The sequence below is a fragment of the Leptosomus discolor genome, chromosome 1, assembly GCF_034619465.1.
Source record: "Leptosomus discolor isolate bLepDis1 chromosome 1, bLepDis1.hap2, whole genome shotgun sequence".
Classification (NCBI taxonomy): domain Eukaryota; kingdom Metazoa; phylum Chordata; class Aves; order Leptosomiformes; family Leptosomidae; genus Leptosomus; species Leptosomus discolor.
Window position 1 is genome coordinate 136,675,043 of NC_141391.1, and position 21,698 is coordinate 136,696,740.

Here is a 21,698-nt window from a genome sequence, read left to right on the forward strand (position 1 = left end):
CACTGGTTTTGCAAAAGCACCGGGACTTCAGAAACTCTTTAGTTGCCCAGCTGTTTTTAAACATCTGCTTAGACACAGATGGAAAAATACTCCTTTAGGAGTCTTCATTATCTGTGTATCCAGCAAGAGAAAACTGAGGAGGGCTTGTAGGACTGCACAGTAACTGAAAGCGCAATTCTCACTCCCCAGACAGTCACCGAGAGGGAATGTTCCTGTTCTTCACAGCTTTTCTCCCATTCTTTACAATACCTCTTTTGCCCAAATTCCAGATCAAATGGTCACTTTTCATTCAGGTGCTTACTTTGGGTTTTGTTGTCATTGTCAAATTTTCATCTGGCCAGTTCTATCTCCTGCTATGGCAGACAGTTTCTTCACAGAATATCTAAACTAGTCTGTCAAGGACTGAATTGCTTAGAAACAGATGTGAAAATTGGCTGCAGAAAAGGTCACCTACTGAGCCTGGTATGAATGAAGACAAACAGGAAAGCATACTAGATCTCAGAAGGAAGCTATAAAACCCTGTGGGCTAGACTGATACCTTCATCCAAGCAGGATAACAATTTAATGTCCAAATAGTTCTTTGGCTCCCCAATGGGGATATTCTAGAGTCAAGTATTACGCCATGTGAGTAAGAATAGGGCAACAGCGTCCAAAAGAAGGAACAGGCTGAACTCTTGTGCCATGACACTAGTTGGTTTTTTTCCTTCCTCTGACTGAACCAAATGCAATGAACCCAAAGAAAAGCTCCAGTGATGGCATTGCTCCATACCATCCTGCTCTCTTCCATCAGCTACCAACGTTTTCTTTACATACTCGGAAATCTTTGCTGCAATGTGTATGTTCTAAATGAGGCAATTCTAAACTGTGACGTATGTTATTACTAATGTTATTACACACAAGCCAAACTTGTATATACTCAGCTGAGCCTAGACCTTCTGCTACCAGTGGTCTAACTGGGCAAAATAAGACGTGAATTTCTGTTCTAAAATCCCTGCAAAAGACATTGCTCAAATCAAGGCTGTATCTTCTGCATCCTCTGCAGTCAAGTGAGGCTTTGTGTACAACAAAACAGCTGTTACTGGATTTTAAAGCATCCATAAATGTGTAAAATAATCCTGAGAATTATTTGGTGGTGTAAAATACCAAGACCGATTGCTCAAGAGAACCAAACCCAGCACTGTTTTCAACCCGCACTTTTAAAGAAACAAACAGCATACCTAACTTAATAAAGACAGAAGAAAAAAGTACAATACTGTTTTTGAAAGAGGATTCACAAAAGTGAAGTACACAAAAGAAGAGTGCAAATGAAAAAAAAAGAGAAAAGGGTTTATAATAAGAAAACCGATAGCAGCTTCAAGAATTATCAGCAAAAGTACAGCATGTAAAGCTGGGGGAAGGAGGGACAGAACACAGCAGCATCATTCTATAGCAATGTAGACATCTTAATGGAAAATACCTGTTGGTTTGTGCCACCAGACCCTTTGGGCCTGGAAAAGGTGGTATTAAGAATTCAACAATCACTTCTGCAGCACCAGAAATTACAACATATGTGTGTGCATATCTATGTCTGTCTTCTATGTCTGTATGCTGTGTATGTGCACTTGCACACGTAAATTCAAGATTTCATCACCTATTATTCATGTAGTGCTTACAGCTAAAAAACCAGTCTGTGTGAATAATAATAACGGAGGTAGATGAGACCAATTTAGTTTTCTCAGTGCAATTCTATTGCACAGGCTGACAGCAAACTTTAGTCTGGTGTTTCCAATTCCTGTTTAACTAATCTAGCAGGAAAAAAAAGAAACATTACATACAGTAAAGAGCAGATTTTAATCTCCACATGGGAAAGCAGAGCTGGCTTTCCCTTGTCAAGAGTTGACTTGAATTTCATGCATGGTTTGTACGTTGTCTCCTGTAGGTGCTTACATCTTACTAATGCTCAAAATATTTTTAAAAAAATCGCTGTGGCCACTTCTCCAAATGGTGAAAGCCAGTATAGTTCCACTAGTCACTTCAACAGAAGTTGAAGAATTGGAGCTCTGCATTTTACCTTTAAAAATCTATATCTGAGATGTTACAGTGAGCAGGGAGTGTAATATATAGGCTATGACTCAGGAAAGCATTTTAAGCTCATGCTTAGGGGAGTTTTAAACAAGTGGTTAAAGTCAAGAGCCCTTGTCTACAGAAGAAGGACTTGTAAAAGCTAAATTTGGGCTATATACTTAGTCTTACTCAGTGTGCTGTCCTCTACAGCAAAGTCCCAACTTATGTCACTTAGAAGCTCTGTCTAAAAAGGAAATACTTGGTATGGCCTCAGGACGATAAACTCACTCAAAATGTTCTAAGTATTTATGTATATATGTATGAATGACTATCCTGGTTTAACCAGGACAATGACACACCTAATATGTACAGAAAATACACTCAATATACAATATGCATATCTTCATAAATATATACACATGTATTTATAAAAATGCAGACATTAATTTGACTTCAATGTGAATATAAAATGGTTTTGATTGTCAGAAGAAGAAATTAAATCTTCACAGGACATCTGTTGCAGTATATGCAAATTCCAGCATATTAGAAATACACTTAGTAATTTTAAAATAATTTAGTCCCTAAGTAAATTTACCATGCCAGATGCTCCTGTGGTATAAACCAGCATATTTCATAGCAATTTTATGCTGTCTTTAGATGTGAATACATGCTTTCATTCAGTAATTTCTTTAACCAGAGGGATAGTGGGATCCTTGACAATGTTATTTGAGGTTTATTAGCCAGGCTTTCCTATGGCTGTTTACAAAGTCTAGCAGCTTGATGATGTGTTTATGGTCTGTTGGAAATTTCACTAGGATAGTGGTGTCTGCACTTTACAGTTGCCTGACCTGCGCACCTTATTGTTGTTCTCAAGTGAGGATTGTATACCATGGTCTTCCTCAACTGCAATATAGTCCATCCCTGAAGTGTTTGACATGCACTTCTCAGCAACAGATTTATTTCACCTGTATGTCATCTATTCAGTAGGCTCAACACTTCTGAATGTCATTCTGACAAAGCATATGCAATATTGTGCACACAAGCTAATACACAGGGGGCTTCCCTTCATCACGTAATGGGAGATGGATCAGAAACCCTGTGGGATAGACAGCATCTAGTAATGAGCTGCTCATTACAGCAAATGACCCAGCCAACAGCCCTCTTGTAAGCAGCCTTCGGAAAAAGAGAATAAAGCTGGAGGTAGGCATTGAAGTCTCCGAGTCCTCCTAGTAGGACACATATTTCTCACAAACTGTAGGTTATAAACCTAGCTTTCTTCAGATTTTTAGCATCTTTGAGAACACTAATTCAGGATTCTACTCAAGATGCTTATCGCAGAGTTTATCACACCTAATAAATGTGCAGAAATGAAGATTATATTACCATAAATAAAATCAATCCAAAGTTTGCTGCATATCCAGGCATACGGTCACTCCATGTCAGCTTCTCCTTTTCTTCCTGTGACAACACACAAGGATAAAATAACAGACATTACAGAACTGTAAAATAGCAAATATTAGTGCTAGTAAGATCTGTTATTGAAAAACATTTTCAATTCCCCTGCTCCTGTTGTAATTTTGGACACTGACATTTTAAAGTAGACTTGAGAGAAAAGAGGGTAAGAGGGTAAACAAGGCATATAGAAAATGTCTGCAAAAATCAGAAAATACCATACGTAACTATGATTTTAATATCTGAAAAAATGTGTTCGGCTCTTACTGAATTTCATGATATCAGGAGAAAGCCCTTAATTTACATTTCGGCAAAGCAAGATTCAACCATTTATTTTGAATTGCTTCTTGTAAAACTTCAGAAAAAAATGCTTGAAACAGAAATTATGAAAAGAATGCTTACAACCATTGAACTTTTTTTTTTTTTTTTCTCTAATGGTTACCTTAGCCAAATGTGGGCCCTAAGATAGTTCTTGCAAAGACTCCCCAATCCTTATTCTGGTACTTGGTCTACATAAAAGATAAACTACAAAGGCAAGCCCCCTCTGTGATCTCTGTTGCCAAACCTGTTTTTTTCATGTGCAAACTGCATCTCTCTCTTCATTGCATAATTTAAAGCATCTGTGATCAGTGACATCTACTATGCTTTTACACTCCCCACAAAAACCTAACTCCATCTCTAGTAACGCGTACACCTAAAGAAGAAATTTGAAAGTGGATTTGTATGAGAAATATGACTCCTTCCTTTCAAAATCGGTTTCTTAAAATAATAATAAGGTTATTACTCTGTTTAAATTGAACTAAAACTATATAATCAAATTAGCTAAGGACACAGAGCCAGCTGCTGTTTGCATTTCTGTGAACCACCGTTGCTATCCATTGGACTAGTATTTTACTTACATTGGAGTTAACTTAAAGTTATTCTGAATTTAAGTAAGATTAGAATTCAGGTCAAAGGTCTCAAATAAACAATTTCTAAGGCACAATTGTCCTTAGATAAAAATAAAATCTGGGAGAATTATGCCTTTGAAAAAGGTTTTCCCAAAGTAGCACTAGGAATACAGTATGTACTCCAAGTGCAGAAATGCAGCAGTGAATTTTCTCATGGAGTTTACTGGGACGTGGAATTAGACCAAAGACATGATCCTGTCTACACATCCATTGCCGTTGTGGTGGTGCCTCAAACACTGTGGGAAGTAGTATTAATCGGCATCCCCTATTCGCAGCTCAGCTGTTCAAATGGAATGTTAAGCATGTCTTCTTTGGGAGAACTCTGGTAGGACTGGGTCATAGCAAACCCAAGCAGAAGCATGCAGTACTTAAATGCTCCATACTGTACATAAATGGAGTCCATCATTTAGCTGGAAGGCTACTTTAAAAAGCATTTCTGTGAAAGCACAGATACATTTAATTTCATTTTGGCTTTTACCACCCAGCAATTATACAGGATGTAAAGAAGGTCTAAGTGATTATACTCCAAGAAGGCCTGAAGGACACCATGTCTAACAATTTCACTAGGAGAAAAACACTAAAGAAGCAAATCAGCAGAATGAGTTAATGCTAACCAAAGCATTTAAAGGAAAGAATAAAATCTTTTATAACCATACTGAAGTGGAAAGAGAAAATTGTGATTTATACAAAAGGGCCAAGAAGAGGCAAAAATGACCAAGAAAATTACTTCAAAAACCCCTCTAGAAGTAGAAATTTTGGAAAATAAGAAATCATAATACCAAGATCAAACTTTCACATAACATGAATCACGCTCACCAAATCCTGTGTGGCAAAGTGACTAAGTTTTTTCATGTTTTCAGGTTTTTTGTTCAGTACTTCTGGTGATGTAAGACATTTATTGTATTTTGAAACATCAGCCAGGATTCTGACATGATCTACTGGCTTTCCAAGTCAAGAAAAAATTCTCATATTGGAAGACTCTTGATAACACCTCAGCAATTTACAAAACTGAGAGATCAGGGCATACTTTAAGAAACAATTGTCTATTATGAACAAGAAATAGCTATTTGCCCTGTTTACCCTACCATTCTTTTTGGTTTTGTGTTTGTTTTTGTTGTTGTTGTTAGTAAAATACAACTGGATAGGTAAGAAAAGAAGAAGAAAAACCAGCAAAACTGAGCAAAGATTGACATGTACTTTTAGAGATTAATAACAAAAGCTAAGGTGTGCCTAAATCTACCTTTTTAGGCATTAGGAGACATTAGGATTAATCCATTTAAGGGTCCTAACTTCAGCAGAGTTTAAGGACTACAGTTATTAAAGAGATTGCCCTCTTTAATCTCGGCATGTGTGTTAAAAACGCAGAGGCATCTAGCATCTCCAGTCGTTCTGGAAGCCTTAGGTTTAGCACCTAAATACTTGTTTTACATAAATTACTTCTTTTCAAAAGCACTTTGTACCTGGTGAATTCAATAAAATAAGTTCCTAGAATAAAGATTTAGAAGCATAACTGATTCTTAGAATTTCAATTTAACTAAAATAGGAATAACTAAATTAAAAATGAATGGCCTCCAAAAAAAATTTACCTTACTGAACAGGTGAAAATAGTCCTTTCTCTTGTGGTGGGTTGACCTTGACTGGCTGCCAGATGCCCACCCAGATACTCTTTCACTCTCCTTCCTCAACAGGATGGGTGAAGAAATTAAGATGAGAAAGCTTGTGAGTTGATGTAAAAAAGGGAAGATAACTTACCAATTGCTATCATGGACAAACCAGACTTGACTTGGAGGAAATTAATTTAATTTATCACAATTTAAAATAGATTTGGATGGTGAGAAAGAAAAACGAAACTAAAATCTCCTTCCACTTCACCACACTCCCAACTTCTGCCCAGCTCTCTCTAGGTGTTGCAGTTCCTTCAGGAAATACCCACCCGCTCTGGCATGGGGTCCTCCACAGGCTGCAGTGTAGGTATCTGCTCCATGGTGACCCTCTCCACAGGTTGCAGGGAAATGCCTGCTCCACCATGGTCTCTCCAGGGGCTGCAGTGAATCTCTGCTCAGGCACCTTGAGCACCTCCTCCCCTCCTTCTGTTCTCACCTTGATGCTCGTAGGACTGCTTCTCACACTTTTTCCCCTCTCTCCTTGTTACCATGCAGCATTTTACCCTTTCTTACACACACTTTCCCAGAGATGCCACCATCTTGCCAAATGGCTCAGCTATGCCCTGCATTGGGTCTGTTGGAGCAGCCTCGGCCACTCCACAGAGAAGCCACCCCTGATGCCACCACTGCCAGTGCCTGGGCACCGGTACCAGGTCATCTATGGTGTTGGTGCAACAGCTTAAAGAAAATCACATTTGCTTTTGAACACTGAACAAGGCAATGCTGGTTGGACAGACCTTGGTGGAGTGACAGACACTTCAACTTGCAATGAATGCCACAAACGGGGAAATTAGGAAAAGGAGAGAGGAGAATGTGTGCATTGGAAAGGACAAGTGGATGCCATCTAGACAGCTTTCTGTTTCATGTATATGCTTCCTTTAATCTTTGGTGACTTTGCCATGAGTTTGCCATTCTCTGTAACACTTAGCCAAAGGGCGATCAGAACAACATGCCTGAGTTGTTATGACATTAGGAGAAGAAAGAAAAAGCTGGATGAAAATATTACAGAATTACTTAGACAGCACATATGGTATAAAACAAATTATGAAATATAGTAGGCAGCTGAAAGATACTTCATGTTACAGCTCTTGCTAAGAAAACCAAATCTGTACATTTACTTGGCATTTTCTATTGCACCTGATTCTACTCTCTGGCAATAGTGCCATCTAGCCGCTGAAAGACTGTACTGTTAAGCATCAGGAACACCTTGTCTGCGACCAAAATATTACACTTGCACACTGTGGTTTATTCTAAGTTAGTGCAAATCATTCATAGATTTCTCATAGGATACAGCACATATCCCATTGTAATAAATAACGTGAACTACAGAACATTGCCTAAATTTTAGATGGGGGTAGGAAAGATTGATGAAAACTCAGTCAAGCAGGCGGGGAATCTATCTGGAGCAGTCTAAGAGGTGTATGCATTTATGAATGAAACGAGATGAAACTGATCATCTGAAGAACAATCTCAATGAAAGGTATGTTACACTGGCAATATTTCCCTAGAGAAAATCTACTGCAGGGAAATATTTATATGCAGACAGAAAACCTCAGGATAGCGAATATATTTTATGGTGAACAAGAGAAACTAAAAGATATATCTTAAAATCTTTCTGTCAGATTCTTTAAATACAGTGATGTGTTTACAATTGTATTGGAGGAAAAAGATAGTTGTTGTTCTGGTTGTAGTGATATGTTCCTGTTTTAATGTCTAATGTTGTGTTGGATGTGTTCCTTGCAGGAATACAATTCTTTCCTATTAGAAAATAAAAAATAAAATTTAAGAAAAATCAGAAAAGAAATAAAAACTAAGCACCATCTAGGTTTTGCTGGATTTCGTATTTTGTTTTGAGTTACCTAACATGGAAAAGATCCAACATGTGCAGCTCTGCATCCTCAGGTGGGCCTCTGAGCTGTGGAAGCCTGGAAATATACTGCACTTGGACAGCACCAAGCGGCTTTATGAAAACAGTTCTCTGTTTGTGAATTAAACCACAGCCAGTTTGCTCAGATCACAAGCATTTCAGTTATTTATTTATATTTTCCCACAAGAGAACACTTCCTCAAAGCAGGTGTTTCTAACCATCAGCCATGCCAGCTCAAACTACACTTGGGAAGTAAAGCAATATACTTTCTCTCTTCTGCGTTCTGCTTTTCTGAAGTTCAGGCTCTTCAGTGCAGTTGCACCTGGGCAACCCCAGTGACTTTGCTGTACTTTCACAGGACTGCAATAATTGACTGGAACTTAGTAGAAGATGCACAGGGAAGAATAGAATCCAGGACCCCTCTCACTTGGCTTACTAAGGTCTTGCACAGCTATCAACAGCAAAAAACTGAAAAAATATATTTCTGATTACAAAATCCAGAAGTTCATGTCTAAGTATGCCCAGGAAGCACCAAGTAAGTAAATGCCATTTTTATAACTGCACTTTTCTCAGTAGAAAGAAAAGCTTTAATCTGTGTAAAAAAATGTGCTGTCCAAAGAAGCATCTAGAAATAAGAATTATGATATCAAATACAGCTCTTCCGTATTATTGCATGTGTATTGCAGGCTCAAGACAAGGAATGAAATGAGCTTATTCTGAAATAAAGTGTACCTATAATTTTAAATAAAATAATAATGCCAATAATTTGGACAAGAAATAAAAGAAAGGGAAGGAGTATTTGGAGCTATTTGGAGGTTAAGAGTCAGAAAAGATCTTGCAGCACAGGCAGTTTTGGAAGACAGTTAATTCCAAGGTGGCAACACAAAAAGAGGCACAATCAAGTCCCATGGGCTTTTTTGGTATCTTGCCATGGCCCACAGTAGTAATTACAGCTAAGAATCTAGACAAGTTCATGGGACTATTCCAGGCTGTATTAGGGACCACTAACCCTCAAACTTTTGAGAGGAAAGACAAAACTGCTGCCACCCTGGGCATCTGCCAATGCCTCTGTCTATCCCAGTTTGAATCTGTCCCTAGGAGTTCTACCTTCACACTCCCACAGAGCTTTTGGTTTAAGACTCATCAAAAGAGAGAAGAACATTATCTATTCTTCTCACTTAGAAAGCAGTAAGGGCATTTTAACAGTAAAGATGTCTCTGTTTTGTGAGCAATGTTCTGTTTCAGGCTTGCACATGGAAAACAAACTGCCAAGACCCATTTAGAGTCAGCTGAAGGAGTGCAAAACCTTTAATTAAAACCTTTTTGCTGTCTTTGAAACACGCAGAAGAGCACAGACACTCCAATAGCTTTCAGTGGAGCCTAAAGGACACACTCTAAATCATTTGTGAAAGCAATGCAGAATAGAGAGCTATAAGATGTGCGTGCAAGGCTTGGTACTAGGACTGTAGAAATCTAAGGCTAAGCAACATTATTGTTAACCACCCATCTTGGTCTCCTTTGTAAACACAGAACTTCCTTGAAATGGTTTTTGCTATAATGATTATAAATGTGTTTTAACTAATTTCTTTTTTTTTTTTTTTTAGAGAAACCTCTTAACACATCTTGAGCATTTCAGTGACGAACAGTCAGTCACAAGCCTTATTGGGTAATGCCAATTGCTAATTATCCTACTTAGACCACTCAGAATGGGAACAATCAGTCAAACCCACAGCTGTGTTTCTTCGCCTGCAAAGTGATTGGAAAAAAATCTCCCACAGGCTACAGCCATGACATGGGCCACTCACTTGGCCTTTCACATAAGGAGGCTTATGAAAGAATGTGTGTGTAGCCAAGTCCCTGGGCCTCAAGAGACAAACGTGCACATCCCTTCTACAGGACCAGACATAGGATGTGATGGTTACCGTGTTAGGAGAAGGTCATACTTCCAGTCATGAAGTACAAAGAAGCCTGGCAGAAGACACCAGACTTTTCTCTGTCAACAGAGGTGCTGGCAGAACGGAGGAAAGGATCTGCTAATCCAAGTACTTTCTAGTCCTTATCAGTCTTAACACTATATTCTGAACTTTTTCTAAGTATATATATACACGTGAATATATATCACTTGATATATATATATCACATGCACGCAATGAATACCTTGATTAAAAACTAGTTCTGTTATTAAATTAGAACTGAGATATGAACTACACTTCATAGATGAAATCTATTATCAAAGTTCTCCAAGGCATGGTGAAAGTGGCCATTTGCCCAACCATGCCAGTACTGCTGGAATAAGGGTAAACTGCAACATGCCAACTTGATTTCTTACTGATTTTCCCTCTGCAGCAACAGCATGTACCTAGACTATACCAGGAGATAACTACTAGCTGTAGGGCATGTAGACAAATAGGGTCAGAAGATCTCAAAATCACATACACATAGGACAATGTTACTGAAAATTCTATCTTAATTTCAAAGATAAATAATCAATTCTCCTTGCAGTAGTTTCAGGGAAGTATTTCAAGCTGCTTCATTCACTTAGAAATTGTGACAAAAAGCTGGAGGTCTATCACTGTACTATAAATTTGTAAAGCTAGACTTGGTTAATTTAATACACTGTAGTTTATTCAAAAATCAAAAATGGCTCCTTTCTCTGCTGTATTTAAAACTTATTTTGCCTTTGATACTCATCTTAATGCATCTAGCGCATTGTAGCATATTGCAATCGTTATTGTGTAAATGGCATTAAGGTGCTTAGTCTTTATATCACTGTTTAAAATCAATTTATTGATATTTACATATGGTTCAAGTGAAAACTGGCAGCACTTCTTTTTTTTTACAATGACAGTTTAACATATGGCTTTACAAGAATGAATTATTTATGTAAACTTGAAGCCATTCAGAACATTACCAGAAAAACACTATATTTTACACAAACAATAGGGTTACATCTGTAGTCATAAATATTCATTGTTTATCAATGCTCTTTGTAGATGATTAATAAATCATAATGAGACTGATCCTAAGAAGGTAAAGGGCCAGATGTAGAAATACACTTAGACATCTGGTGGGATTTCCAAAGCAACTGACTGACAGTGGTATGCAGGTCTGTCACACTAGGGAAGATGGTAGTGGAATGCCACAAATTAAGTTTATGGCATGAAGAGATATTCTGTCACCTGCTCAAATTCTGTTTTTCAGTGTAACTCCCTACCTTTCTCAAAGAAGATAAAGAAATGTCACACATGGCTTTGAAACACACTTATATAAATATAGTCATGCATAAGGAAGATAGATTCTGAGCCAGACATGTGCCCAATTTAAGCTGTGTGATTAGATCAATTTAATATATTTTGATATTAACTAGATCCGGACCTATCGGGCATGTTAAACAAAGTGAGAACAACATGAGTTGCAAAGAGTGGCTTTAGAAAAAATCAATTATCAGCAATACTCACTACCTTATATTGTCCTGGAATTAACTGGATTTTCAATCACTTTGTACCCTGAAATCTAGAGCACCATTACTCTAATTGTCAATCTGGTTTCACTCTTTCTCGTGTAAACTGTGAATGCCTGATGAGGAAGTTAATGGATTAATAAACGTAGCACATTTTAAAATAATTTATCCAGTATAATTTTTAAGCAAAAAATTATTTTTATTAGTTCCCATAATTCAGTACTATTTTAATACTGGCAGCGATTTTAAAAGTTTCTCTCTATAAATTATTTTAAGTATAGGACTATCTTCTCTGTGTAAGTTCTTTTAAAAGGTGTTGGTTACACAGACACCCAACTACTTGCAGTATCTCTTCCTAGAATATAAAAATGTCCAAAATTATGTTATGTTTTGTAACTTCATGTCTATTTGCCTCAGATAGACAACAGTTTACCTGAAATTTATTAGTGAAATCACTCATTCAGTCACCATTATACACTTTAATGTAAGCAATTTGGGCCCAGTGGATCTAAGCCAGTTGGCAATTTTGCAATTTGCGAAGCTCAAATTACAATTCTTTATGTAGGCGTCTCTTAGCAACATTTAATAGTCTTGTTACTTTTCTAAACTGCATGTATTAGTTCCCTCAATGTGAAGGGAATATAATAAAAAATGTAACTGAGCATATGATTTCAGTTCTGGATGAGATGCATTTAGTGCTAGACTCTGAGGAAAGATGTCCTTTCTATGTTTCTTGAAGCTTGCCTAGTCCAAATCTGGGCCGGTGTCCTAGCTTGAAGAATCTAGGCTGAAATTCTTGCTCCTGTGAAATCAATTGCAAAATTCCCAGTCACTTCAATGAAGCAGAATCTCACCCCAGGCTTTGGCATTGCACACTTAAAACCAGATTCTCCATTGTCTTACACCATCTGAAGTCACTTAACCCCACACAAAGTAGGAGAAAAAGGCATGCAACACATTATCAGTTTCCTTTGGTTGCAATTTCAAATTTAGCCTACACAAACGCCGAATGATCACGCAGAGGAGGTTGAAGCAGTGCAAATTTTAGTAACATTTTTAAGTTGCTAATTAAATGTTTGAGAAGCAGGGAAAGAATTAAAAGGGGATGTGGCTATGCTAGACTTTTTCCCTGACTCCAGAACATTTATTACCAGCTGTAAAATGTTAATTAAGTTTGTATTCTAACATTTGAATGGGCTATAAAAATTGACACTTGATTGCAGAACACAATTTACGAAGACAAACTTTTGCCAATAATATATAGATGACATGCAGAGAAGAGGTCTGTGTAAACAGTCAGCAAATGGAAGACAGGAAGAGTGGGGAGGGGTACAGAAGCAAAGCAGCCTTCTGCTCTCTTCACATCTGCTCCAAAAAGGACACATTTCAGAGGTACAAGAGTCCTGCCTATGTGCTTTTTTTCACACTGAGCTGGTCTACCTGACTGTTTAAAGCCAGACAGTGAAATTTATCAGTGTACAATTTCTGCTTGATCACTTTACCCAATACTAGGTATGTATCACCATACCATGAGCACACAAAACAAAAAAGACTGGGAGGTGGGAAATAGAGATGCCAGATGTGTTACACATACAGGAGCAGTGTGAGGGGAGCAGGTACTCACAAAGCCTTGCTTCAGTATAGTGGGAGTAACTGTTACCAGCTTCCTGTACAGTCAGAGCCAAAAGAGGCATTGCCAGAGGGAAGAGTCAGAGTCCAACCTGACTCTTGGTCCGAGTCCAAGTCTAGGAAGAATATTTCTTTTGGCTAATTATGGAGAAAGACTATGTTGAGTTGATATTCATAACAAACACCACTGTATCTTCATACACACACACACAGTCTCCCCGCAGCACCTGATACAAGAGTGAAAGAGTATAGAATAGCAAGTAATGTCAATGAAACACTGGAAGGCAAAGACAGAGTCAGAGATTAAAGGAGTTGGAAGAGTAATGAGAGACATATATTATGCTACTGTTAACTCTCTTCAAACTTTTGAGAGCTATGATTTCAGGGAATTACAGCCAACAGTGTTTGCATCAACTTTCATTTTTTCAAAACCTAAATTCAATGAGAAATTAATTTTTTTTATTGTATACATTTTTGATACTATAAAATTGGCAGTCACTTCTCAGGAAGTACAATACTTCTCAGTGCTCCCAAAGCTGGAGTTTTAAACTAGCAAATCACAATGCCAGGTCACTCGAGTTTTTGGTGGGTTTTTTCATGTGTTTTTTTCAATACAAGGGGGTACAGATATTAGACCAAAGCTGACTGACACGCACATCTTAACTGTTTTCCACTAAGTTGTCTAGATCTCCCAGTTCTAAATATAAGATGGAGAGCAAAAGTTCCTAGCACTCTAACTCCAATTCCTTTCTGATTTCCAAACAGGGAAATAATAACTACCTATACACCAGGCTGAATCAGGTAATATTAATTCAAGTTGTATATATGTGTTAAAACTGTATAGAAAACACACAAATATCTCCAGGGAGCTCTTTCCCACGAGCATTCCAGATCATTCACCTTTTATTTTTTCTTTAAGAAATAGTTGTGTTGGTAGTTGGTAGTAAAATATAGATCTATTGAAAATTACCCTGAAGCGTCCCAGTTAGATTTAATATAAAGCAAGATGGCTAAATTGGAAACAGTGGGAATCAATGTTTCACATTTTACTCTCTTGAAAATGCTTGTCTGATTCTTCCCTATTGTTAACAAAAACGGAATAGATATACCAACAAAATAAATTTCTGTAGTCCCACACAAGAAAAATGTTGAAAGTAGTGTCATTCTATACATGAAATTGTATAATCAATTGAATTTGCAGATGATACTAAATTAGAAGTTGTGAATAGTGAAGAGGACAGAGATTTAAACAGTGGGCATCGAGAAGTCAGAAATACAAGCATGAAAGGGAATAAGATTCAAGTAAGACAAATTAAGGCTGATACATCTAGGAAAATAATTAGAAACAGCAATAACTGTCAGCAAAGAAAAAAGTGATATTAAATAGATTCTTGGAGAGCAATGAGTTAAGTGTGTGAAAATGAATCTGAAGAGCACAGAAATTATGGTAATTTATACTTGGGTCATCCTCAGAAGTAGTGAAGAGATGAATGTTTTAATGTATGCATAATCTGCTTGAGAGTAAATTCAACATGCTTGAATTCCACAGAGAGAACTGAGCGGTATGCAAAAAATCAGCCCTCTAATGCACTGGGTTAAAACGCCTCTGGCATTCACGTATAGCACTGGATGAGGCTGCATTTATGGTAGTTGTTTACACACAGGAGAGAGCAAGAATAGTATGGATACATAAATACCGTCGGGTGACTGCAGATCTGAGCTAAAGCTACCTGTGCTATTTCTAGAACTACAGAAAGAATCCCCAAGATGACTGGATATAAGCCCACTGAAGGGACCTCTGGAAAGAGTAATGAGTCAAACAGGATGATTTGGGATGCTCCATTTCCCCTCATAGACTTACTTAAAGTCCCTATATGAAGATTAAGTTTTTCTGAACTTAGGGCATTGTCACAGAAAGTGGACAAGATCCTGTTACTAAGATTATTCATAAACTAGGTCATTTAGCTAAGCTGTAGGAACACGGACAGAAATACTTAGGAGAAATAGATACCTAATTGCAAGAGGCAAGGCTACAAGGGAGGCCTCTTGTGCAGCATTTTATTCTCATGCACCTTCTGGGGTTTTAGGCTACTGAAATGTCTTTTGCAACCTGAGGCATCACCTCTCACTGCACTGCCTGTGCAGAAGACTCAGAGCAAAGAAGAATGTAACACTGTCACGTAAACAATGCTTATCTACATCTTTTCTTATTCTGACCCTGTCCCGACTACATTCCAAAGACCACAAAGCATTTACAGTGGTATGAAATCTTGCACTTAAACCCTATGTTATCACCAAATTTCAACAAAAGTTAAGAAAAAGAGTTTATTCTGGAAAGCAGCTTTCAGTGTGAAGTCATCGATGTAGTATTTCCTCAAAGTTTCCAGAAATATGCAGACTGATCCTCTCATTTGCTGCAACTACTTTGCACTGGACTGCTGGAAGAATTTCAAGGTAGACTCTGCCCAAGGGAAAATTGCACAGATTTGTTGGGAATCCTCTGTTGACATGAATCTGATACAAAGGCTTCTATTACAGGTCCCATTCCTCTGACTAGCATATGATATGTGGCTGAAATTTAAGTGACAGATATGGCCTAGGCCACCTACATAGCTGATTTGTCTTTGGACACAGTTTCAGGTAACTGGGCTGTGATTTGGGCAACCAGACCTCTGACAGGCATCTGCTAAAATGTCAGAGCTATCATATTATCGTTACATACACACACACAAACCAGTCATGTTCCCCAATGAGACAAAACAGTATCAGAATAAAGTCTCAATAAATTGTCTCCTTATGTAATGCAGTCAGTCTCAGAACTTCCCATTCAACCATGAGTTAACGGGAGGAAAGGCAGTACAGGGGCAGAGAGAACTTGTGTTTCATTCTACGTGCCTGACCTCTTTCAAAAGGCAAAGGGCATGTTTGTTTTTCACCCTTGATAGAACATGCATTGTTCACTACTACACCTGCAGAGACAAGGGAAGGAGGAAAAAAGATCTTCGGAATCTAGAAATACTGAGGAATTCTCCATTCTTGGCAGTTTTGAAATCAAGACCACATGCTTTTCTATAATTTTCTATTTGTTTAGTTTGATCAGTGTTACAGATTTGTTGCAGGATTTATTTAGTGAAATTCTATAACTTGGTTAATAGAGGAAATTAGACTATATCAAATATAAAGCAAAAAAGTATTTTAAAATAAATCTAACAAAATAGATGAAAAGTCTTCATGTCTATTGCTGATATGGGTAAAAAGTAAGTAGGGGGTTAAATTACTACCAGGAAGACTTAGACTGGACATAAAGAAAATCCTTGGAACAGTAAATCCTTGAATCCTTCAAACAGGCATAGGTAAGGCCTGGGACAATTTTCCTAAGGAGGCCGTGGCATTATCATTACTGAAGATTTTTCAGAACAGGTTGAAGAAACATCAGGCAAACATGACACTGGGTATAGCTGGTCCTGCTTTGGAGCACAGTGAGAGAACTAGATGTCTTCATGGATTCTCTTCTAAGCTTAATTACTGTGGGGTTTTCTGGTTTTTGTTTTGTTTTGTTTTGTTTTGTTTTTTTCCTGTGCTGCCTATGACCTTTGTTGGTCTTAAACTCATTTAAACTACTGAGAACTTTTTCTGTTTCTTTTTCTCGTTCTTCTGAAAAATACCAAATTCTGATAAATCTCATGCAATTTCTTCGAATTACCAGTAAGAGAAATTAAAAATTGAAGCTGTTACCAACAGTTACTGATAGGATGTGAGTAGAGGTACTATCACACATAAATAAATGATTCATTATGTATCCACATGCTAACTCATGTGAACAGACACAACAATCTTAGCACCATTTCAGGGAAGCACTGGCCACTGAAAACATGCTCCTTATTAAATGAAAGAAGGTATTTATTATATGATGATTATCTCACAGAAATCTATACCCAGACTATAACCAGGAAATTTGGATATACCAGACCAATGACTTCACAGCAGCCAGCACCTTGGCACAAAGCCAAGGATCTAGAGAGACAAGCTGAGCCAACACCTCACAAAGCTGGTTTCACTTGTCCATAACAGTGCAACCCAACAGAGCTGCTAACCCACACATTCCCAGCTAAATCTTCTCTCTTCACATGACTTAAGTAGAAAACCCAACAGTGGCCTGTTCCTTGACCTTCAACTGGGAAGTCAACAGACATATAACTTGTGTTCATGACAGCAACAGACAAAGCAAGAGCTGACCTGTAGGGTCTACAGGCAAGTAAATGTGCCTTCCAATAAGCCAAGATTCTGAATCATTGTTCTAAAGCATCCTGTCACTGATGTTACCAGGTCAAAAACCAGAAGTGTTAAGTGTACAAAGTCTTGCCACTCAGACACCACTCTAATGAAATGCTTGCTCAGGGGCCTCAGAGCTCCATGTCCTAAACACAACTGTGACTACCCAGAGGCTCAGATCTAGTAATATCAGCCCAACAAGCTACAGTCCATCCAAATGAGCAAGCTCACAAAACTTCGTTATCTGGCATTAGCTGAGGGAATAAAGGAAATGTCTGATGTCTCAGCCATCAGCTCCTGCTTTAGGAATCGTGTTTGTTAGGTAATCTTCCCCTTCTCCACCTTCTTCTGAGGAAGCTGAATTCTCCCTTCATCCCATAGTTTTTCACTAGTCTATGATTCCTTAGGAACCATAGGTCAGATGCTGAAGGAGATGATGCTCACCTAGTGGTTTATGAGCATGAAGCCTTCCCATCAAGCCCCACAAACTAGATACACACACATATACACACATGTAAGCCAGTGATTTTCATTAGTGGGCTATGGTTCAGGTTGGAAATGTATTCTTTCTAACTTTTGGAGCTTGATCTCTGGTTCTTGTATGGAAGCATAATTCACCAACTGCAAATAGATGGAGGTATAATTGCATCACCTATCGCTTCAAATGCATCAATGACATTTTTCTCATGTTTGTAGAAATGCCTAACTGAACTTATACAATTATAACTAAACTAAGACTATGTATTCATGTGAATAATAAGATGGACTCATTCCTTCAGAAATAAAGCGATTTCACTAAAATCCAAATAAGAATGAACAAATTAGCAACAGATTAAGCATCTGGAACCATTTAAATAATTTGACTAAATGTGCAGGATTATTAAGAAAAGATGTGTTTTCTTCTATGGGGATTTATGTTTAATATTTATTTCACCACAGATGAACTTCATCAGGCAGCAGAAGAAACAGCCAAAAGAAAGCTTGTTTGCTCAATAAATGAACTATTTGTTCTGTATTATAAAGAAGGTGAAAACTAACACTGTGCTAATTCTGCCAGGCATGGCCTGTATGTGGTTGGTCAACTGAACCCTGAAATCTGGTTTACAAAGCTCTGGAAGTGATACAACACCGACAGGTAAAAAGGAGACTAGTGAGCTCAGTGAACTCAAAATTTTCCAAGTCAAAATTTCCAAAATTGCACTTTCGGCCCTTCAGAGGCATAGCAAGGAATTTCAGCTCCCACTTTCCTATTACTATTTCAAGACACGGAACCTGGCATATCTAAAGTAGATGATTTTCAGAGAAAATTACATAATTATCACCCATATCTACCCTTTCCTGTTTTGCTGAACTATCCTATTGTCAGTACCTCCAGGGATGCCAGGTGGCTATTCTTCATGTAAAACAAGTTATTCAGAGATGCTGTTTGGTATGGATTGTCAGTCTTTGAATCCAGTATGTCCTCTGGGGACAATGAGTATGTGGGATGTTTCCCCAGCAATTACTAAAGAAGCTCTGTTGTAATTTCTAGCCCTGTGGATTTCTGCTACTCTAGAAATAACCCAGACACCATAAGGCCCCTTTGTCACAGAACCTCTGGAGTGCAGATTTTTCCATTCTCACCTTATTCTTCAGCAAGGCAGGTATTTCCTCTGCCCTGCCTCCCACCAGAAGACTTCTCTGGAGTGAGGAGAAGGTATCAATGCAATGGTGCTTCCCAGAAAACCTAGGGATGACTTTGTCTGCATCATTCCTTTCTTATCATTCTGATTCTGGTCCCATTTCTCCATACAAGCTATGCAGCCTCACCTTAAAGAACATCCAGCACACACCTCACTCTTCCTTATTAAATCCTACTTCATTTGGAGACAACAGCCTCTGTCTCTCTTTGCAAAGGTCTCTGTCTTTGCTCCCCCTTTTTCCTGGTCTGCCTACTCTATTTGCAGAATCACAGAGTTGCTGGTGCAACTACAACACACAGGCATTCTACTCCTATTATTTTCTCACTGCTCCTCTTCATATGTCCATGTTGTTCACCTGCTCTCTTCAAGCATTCTTCTTAGACTGGACTCTCTCATTCGTAGGGATGGTATTTTGGCATAGAGTTCTGTAAAAAATTCTGTTCACTTCCAAAATATCCATTAAAATTGATCTTAATGATGGTAGCAGAACTACTCCTTTTCTTCTCCTGTAACACGAGTGAGATCATAAGGGTAAGAATAACAAAGAAGATGGGCCAGAGAGTCAATTTCAATCTAAAAAAGGAGTCAAAAGATCTGTTCTGAACAGGTGGGAATGAAAAGTTAGGCTTCATAGGCACTTAAGCAAGCTAAAAAGGGCAATAAGTGATATTTTTTTCTCCAATGAAAGCTTTATAACATTTCAAGAAAAGAAGAAAGAATGAGGGAGATATGTCCCAAATTAGGATGAAAAGCTAAAGCTTTTGTTTTCAAAAGTGTTTTTAATTACTGTAAACCAAATGTTTTACGTCAACAACTTAAAATATTTTGTTTTGATTTATTCTATTTTTAAAAACTCTGTAACGTAAATTGTATTTTGAAAGAAGAAGTCATTTAATAACAGCAGTTGGAAACTCCTCACTCTATAAAAGTTGAACTAAGATATTTCATTAAAGTCAAAACATGTTTTACAAAAAAAAAAAAACTTCAATAAACAATATTTTCCAGTGGAGAGGTGTTTCAACTCTACAATTTTTTTAACAGCTCTGTTCTCAATTTTCTTCCCAACACAGAGGGATTTCTGGAGTTTCATGCCCTATGAATACCTTGCTGTTAATGCTTATCATGCATGTCACGTGTTGTCATGTCAAGTGGTAATGGTGAGATTCTATATGGTATATACTTGCTGGGACTGAAGACATAAAAAACTACTTCAGGCCACTGGACCCTGACTACATTCAACATTCTCTGCTCATAACCAGATACGCAGAAAACTCAGTTGTTCTGCAGTCATATTCCTCCCCATGTGTAACAATCCCGAAAAGCAGAAAGACCCAGCTCATCTAGCTGGTGCTTTCATTCTCTTGCATACTTGGTATCAGATCCTGTTCTGCTACTGTTTGCAGGATTTGGACTCCTGTTGGATTCCCTTCATACAGGATTTATGCTTTGTCTAGACTCTGTTCACCATTTGGTCATTATATAGATGGATAGCCACAGAAAAATACTACTCATCTGAAAGCATCTCCCATCTCCTTATTTTTTTTTTTAATGTTTTCATAGTTAACAGTATCTGTAGCCTAAAGTAACAATTAACCCTCTGAAGAACCTCTGCTGCAGATCTCATACACATCACAATAATTGATGCATTTCATGACCTTTTGGAAAGAGCACCGTGAACTATGATATCATACCTCATCTGAAGCAAACCTTTAGTCCATGCTTAATAGTTTGATAATGCTTGTATTAATAAAGAAATGTACCCTATGCCTAATGCTTGACATAGGAAAGGTGTAGAGTCAGCAAAATGTTAATTGTAATAATAAGTCTCTTTTCACAGTATCAGCTAGTTGCTCATCAATCTGGCTAATCATTAGACTTCTCAATTGTACTAGATTTTTTTCTGCTTCTTCCATATAGAACTACGTAAAAGCTGAGTGCTAGGGCACAAGTCAGAGACTTGAGCTGTTTAACACCTACGCAGAAATATTTGCATCAGGCAAAGAAACACACAGTACTCAAGCACTGTCTTGGAGTGCACTCAAGAAGCAGTCTACACAGCAGCATCACATACTGGGAAGAGGTGAGAAACTGATAGGGAGGGACAAGAGGTGTGGCCTTATAAAGAAAGGACCATAACGAGAAACTTAAGTATGACGAAGCAAGTGTCAGACAGCCACCTTTGAGATGGCCATTCACAGCTCCTATCAGCTATAGGCAAGTGTTCATTAAGACAGTTAAACATTGATTTAGAAGAACCTAGTATAAGGGCAGCAAGAAAGGGCAGCAAGAAAGACCAGCAACTAGTACAGAAATGTAATATTAGAAAATCCAAATTTTCAAAACTTTCAAGTCCGTTTTCTTAAACACTACAAAATTTTGGCTTTATCACTTCTTTTTTTTTTTACTTTCCTTCTGAGTTTTGAGTCTTCACTATTTTTCCCATTTTCTTCCTCGTCAGGATATCTAAGACTTATTATTACAATTAAAAAAGTAACAATCTAACAAAACAACATGATGCTTCTTAGCTAGTCACGTGACTTCAGGAAATGGGTCTTTTAAAAAGTATTAGATATTCTGAGATACATAATAAAACTTCAAGAGTTCATAAATCTAGAAATTTATTGGAGATTTTGAAGACACTGATTGTTCATGGACAGATTAGATATACACTTTGGGTCC

At 37.8% G+C, this 21,698-nt stretch overlaps 1 protein-coding gene across 1 annotated transcript in view; it reads right to left on the minus strand.

Annotated features, from left to right (window-relative positions):
- The window catches only part of ANO2 (anoctamin 2), a 205,092-nt gene that overhangs the window by 46,481 nt on the left and 136,913 nt on the right, over positions 1-21,698 (minus strand). The window contains exon 15 of the mRNA XM_086465725.1: positions 3,427-3,501. Within this exon, the coding sequence (XP_086321851.1) occupies positions 3,427-3,501 (75 nt within the window). The remainder of the gene's footprint in view (positions 1-3,426; positions 3,502-21,698) is intronic.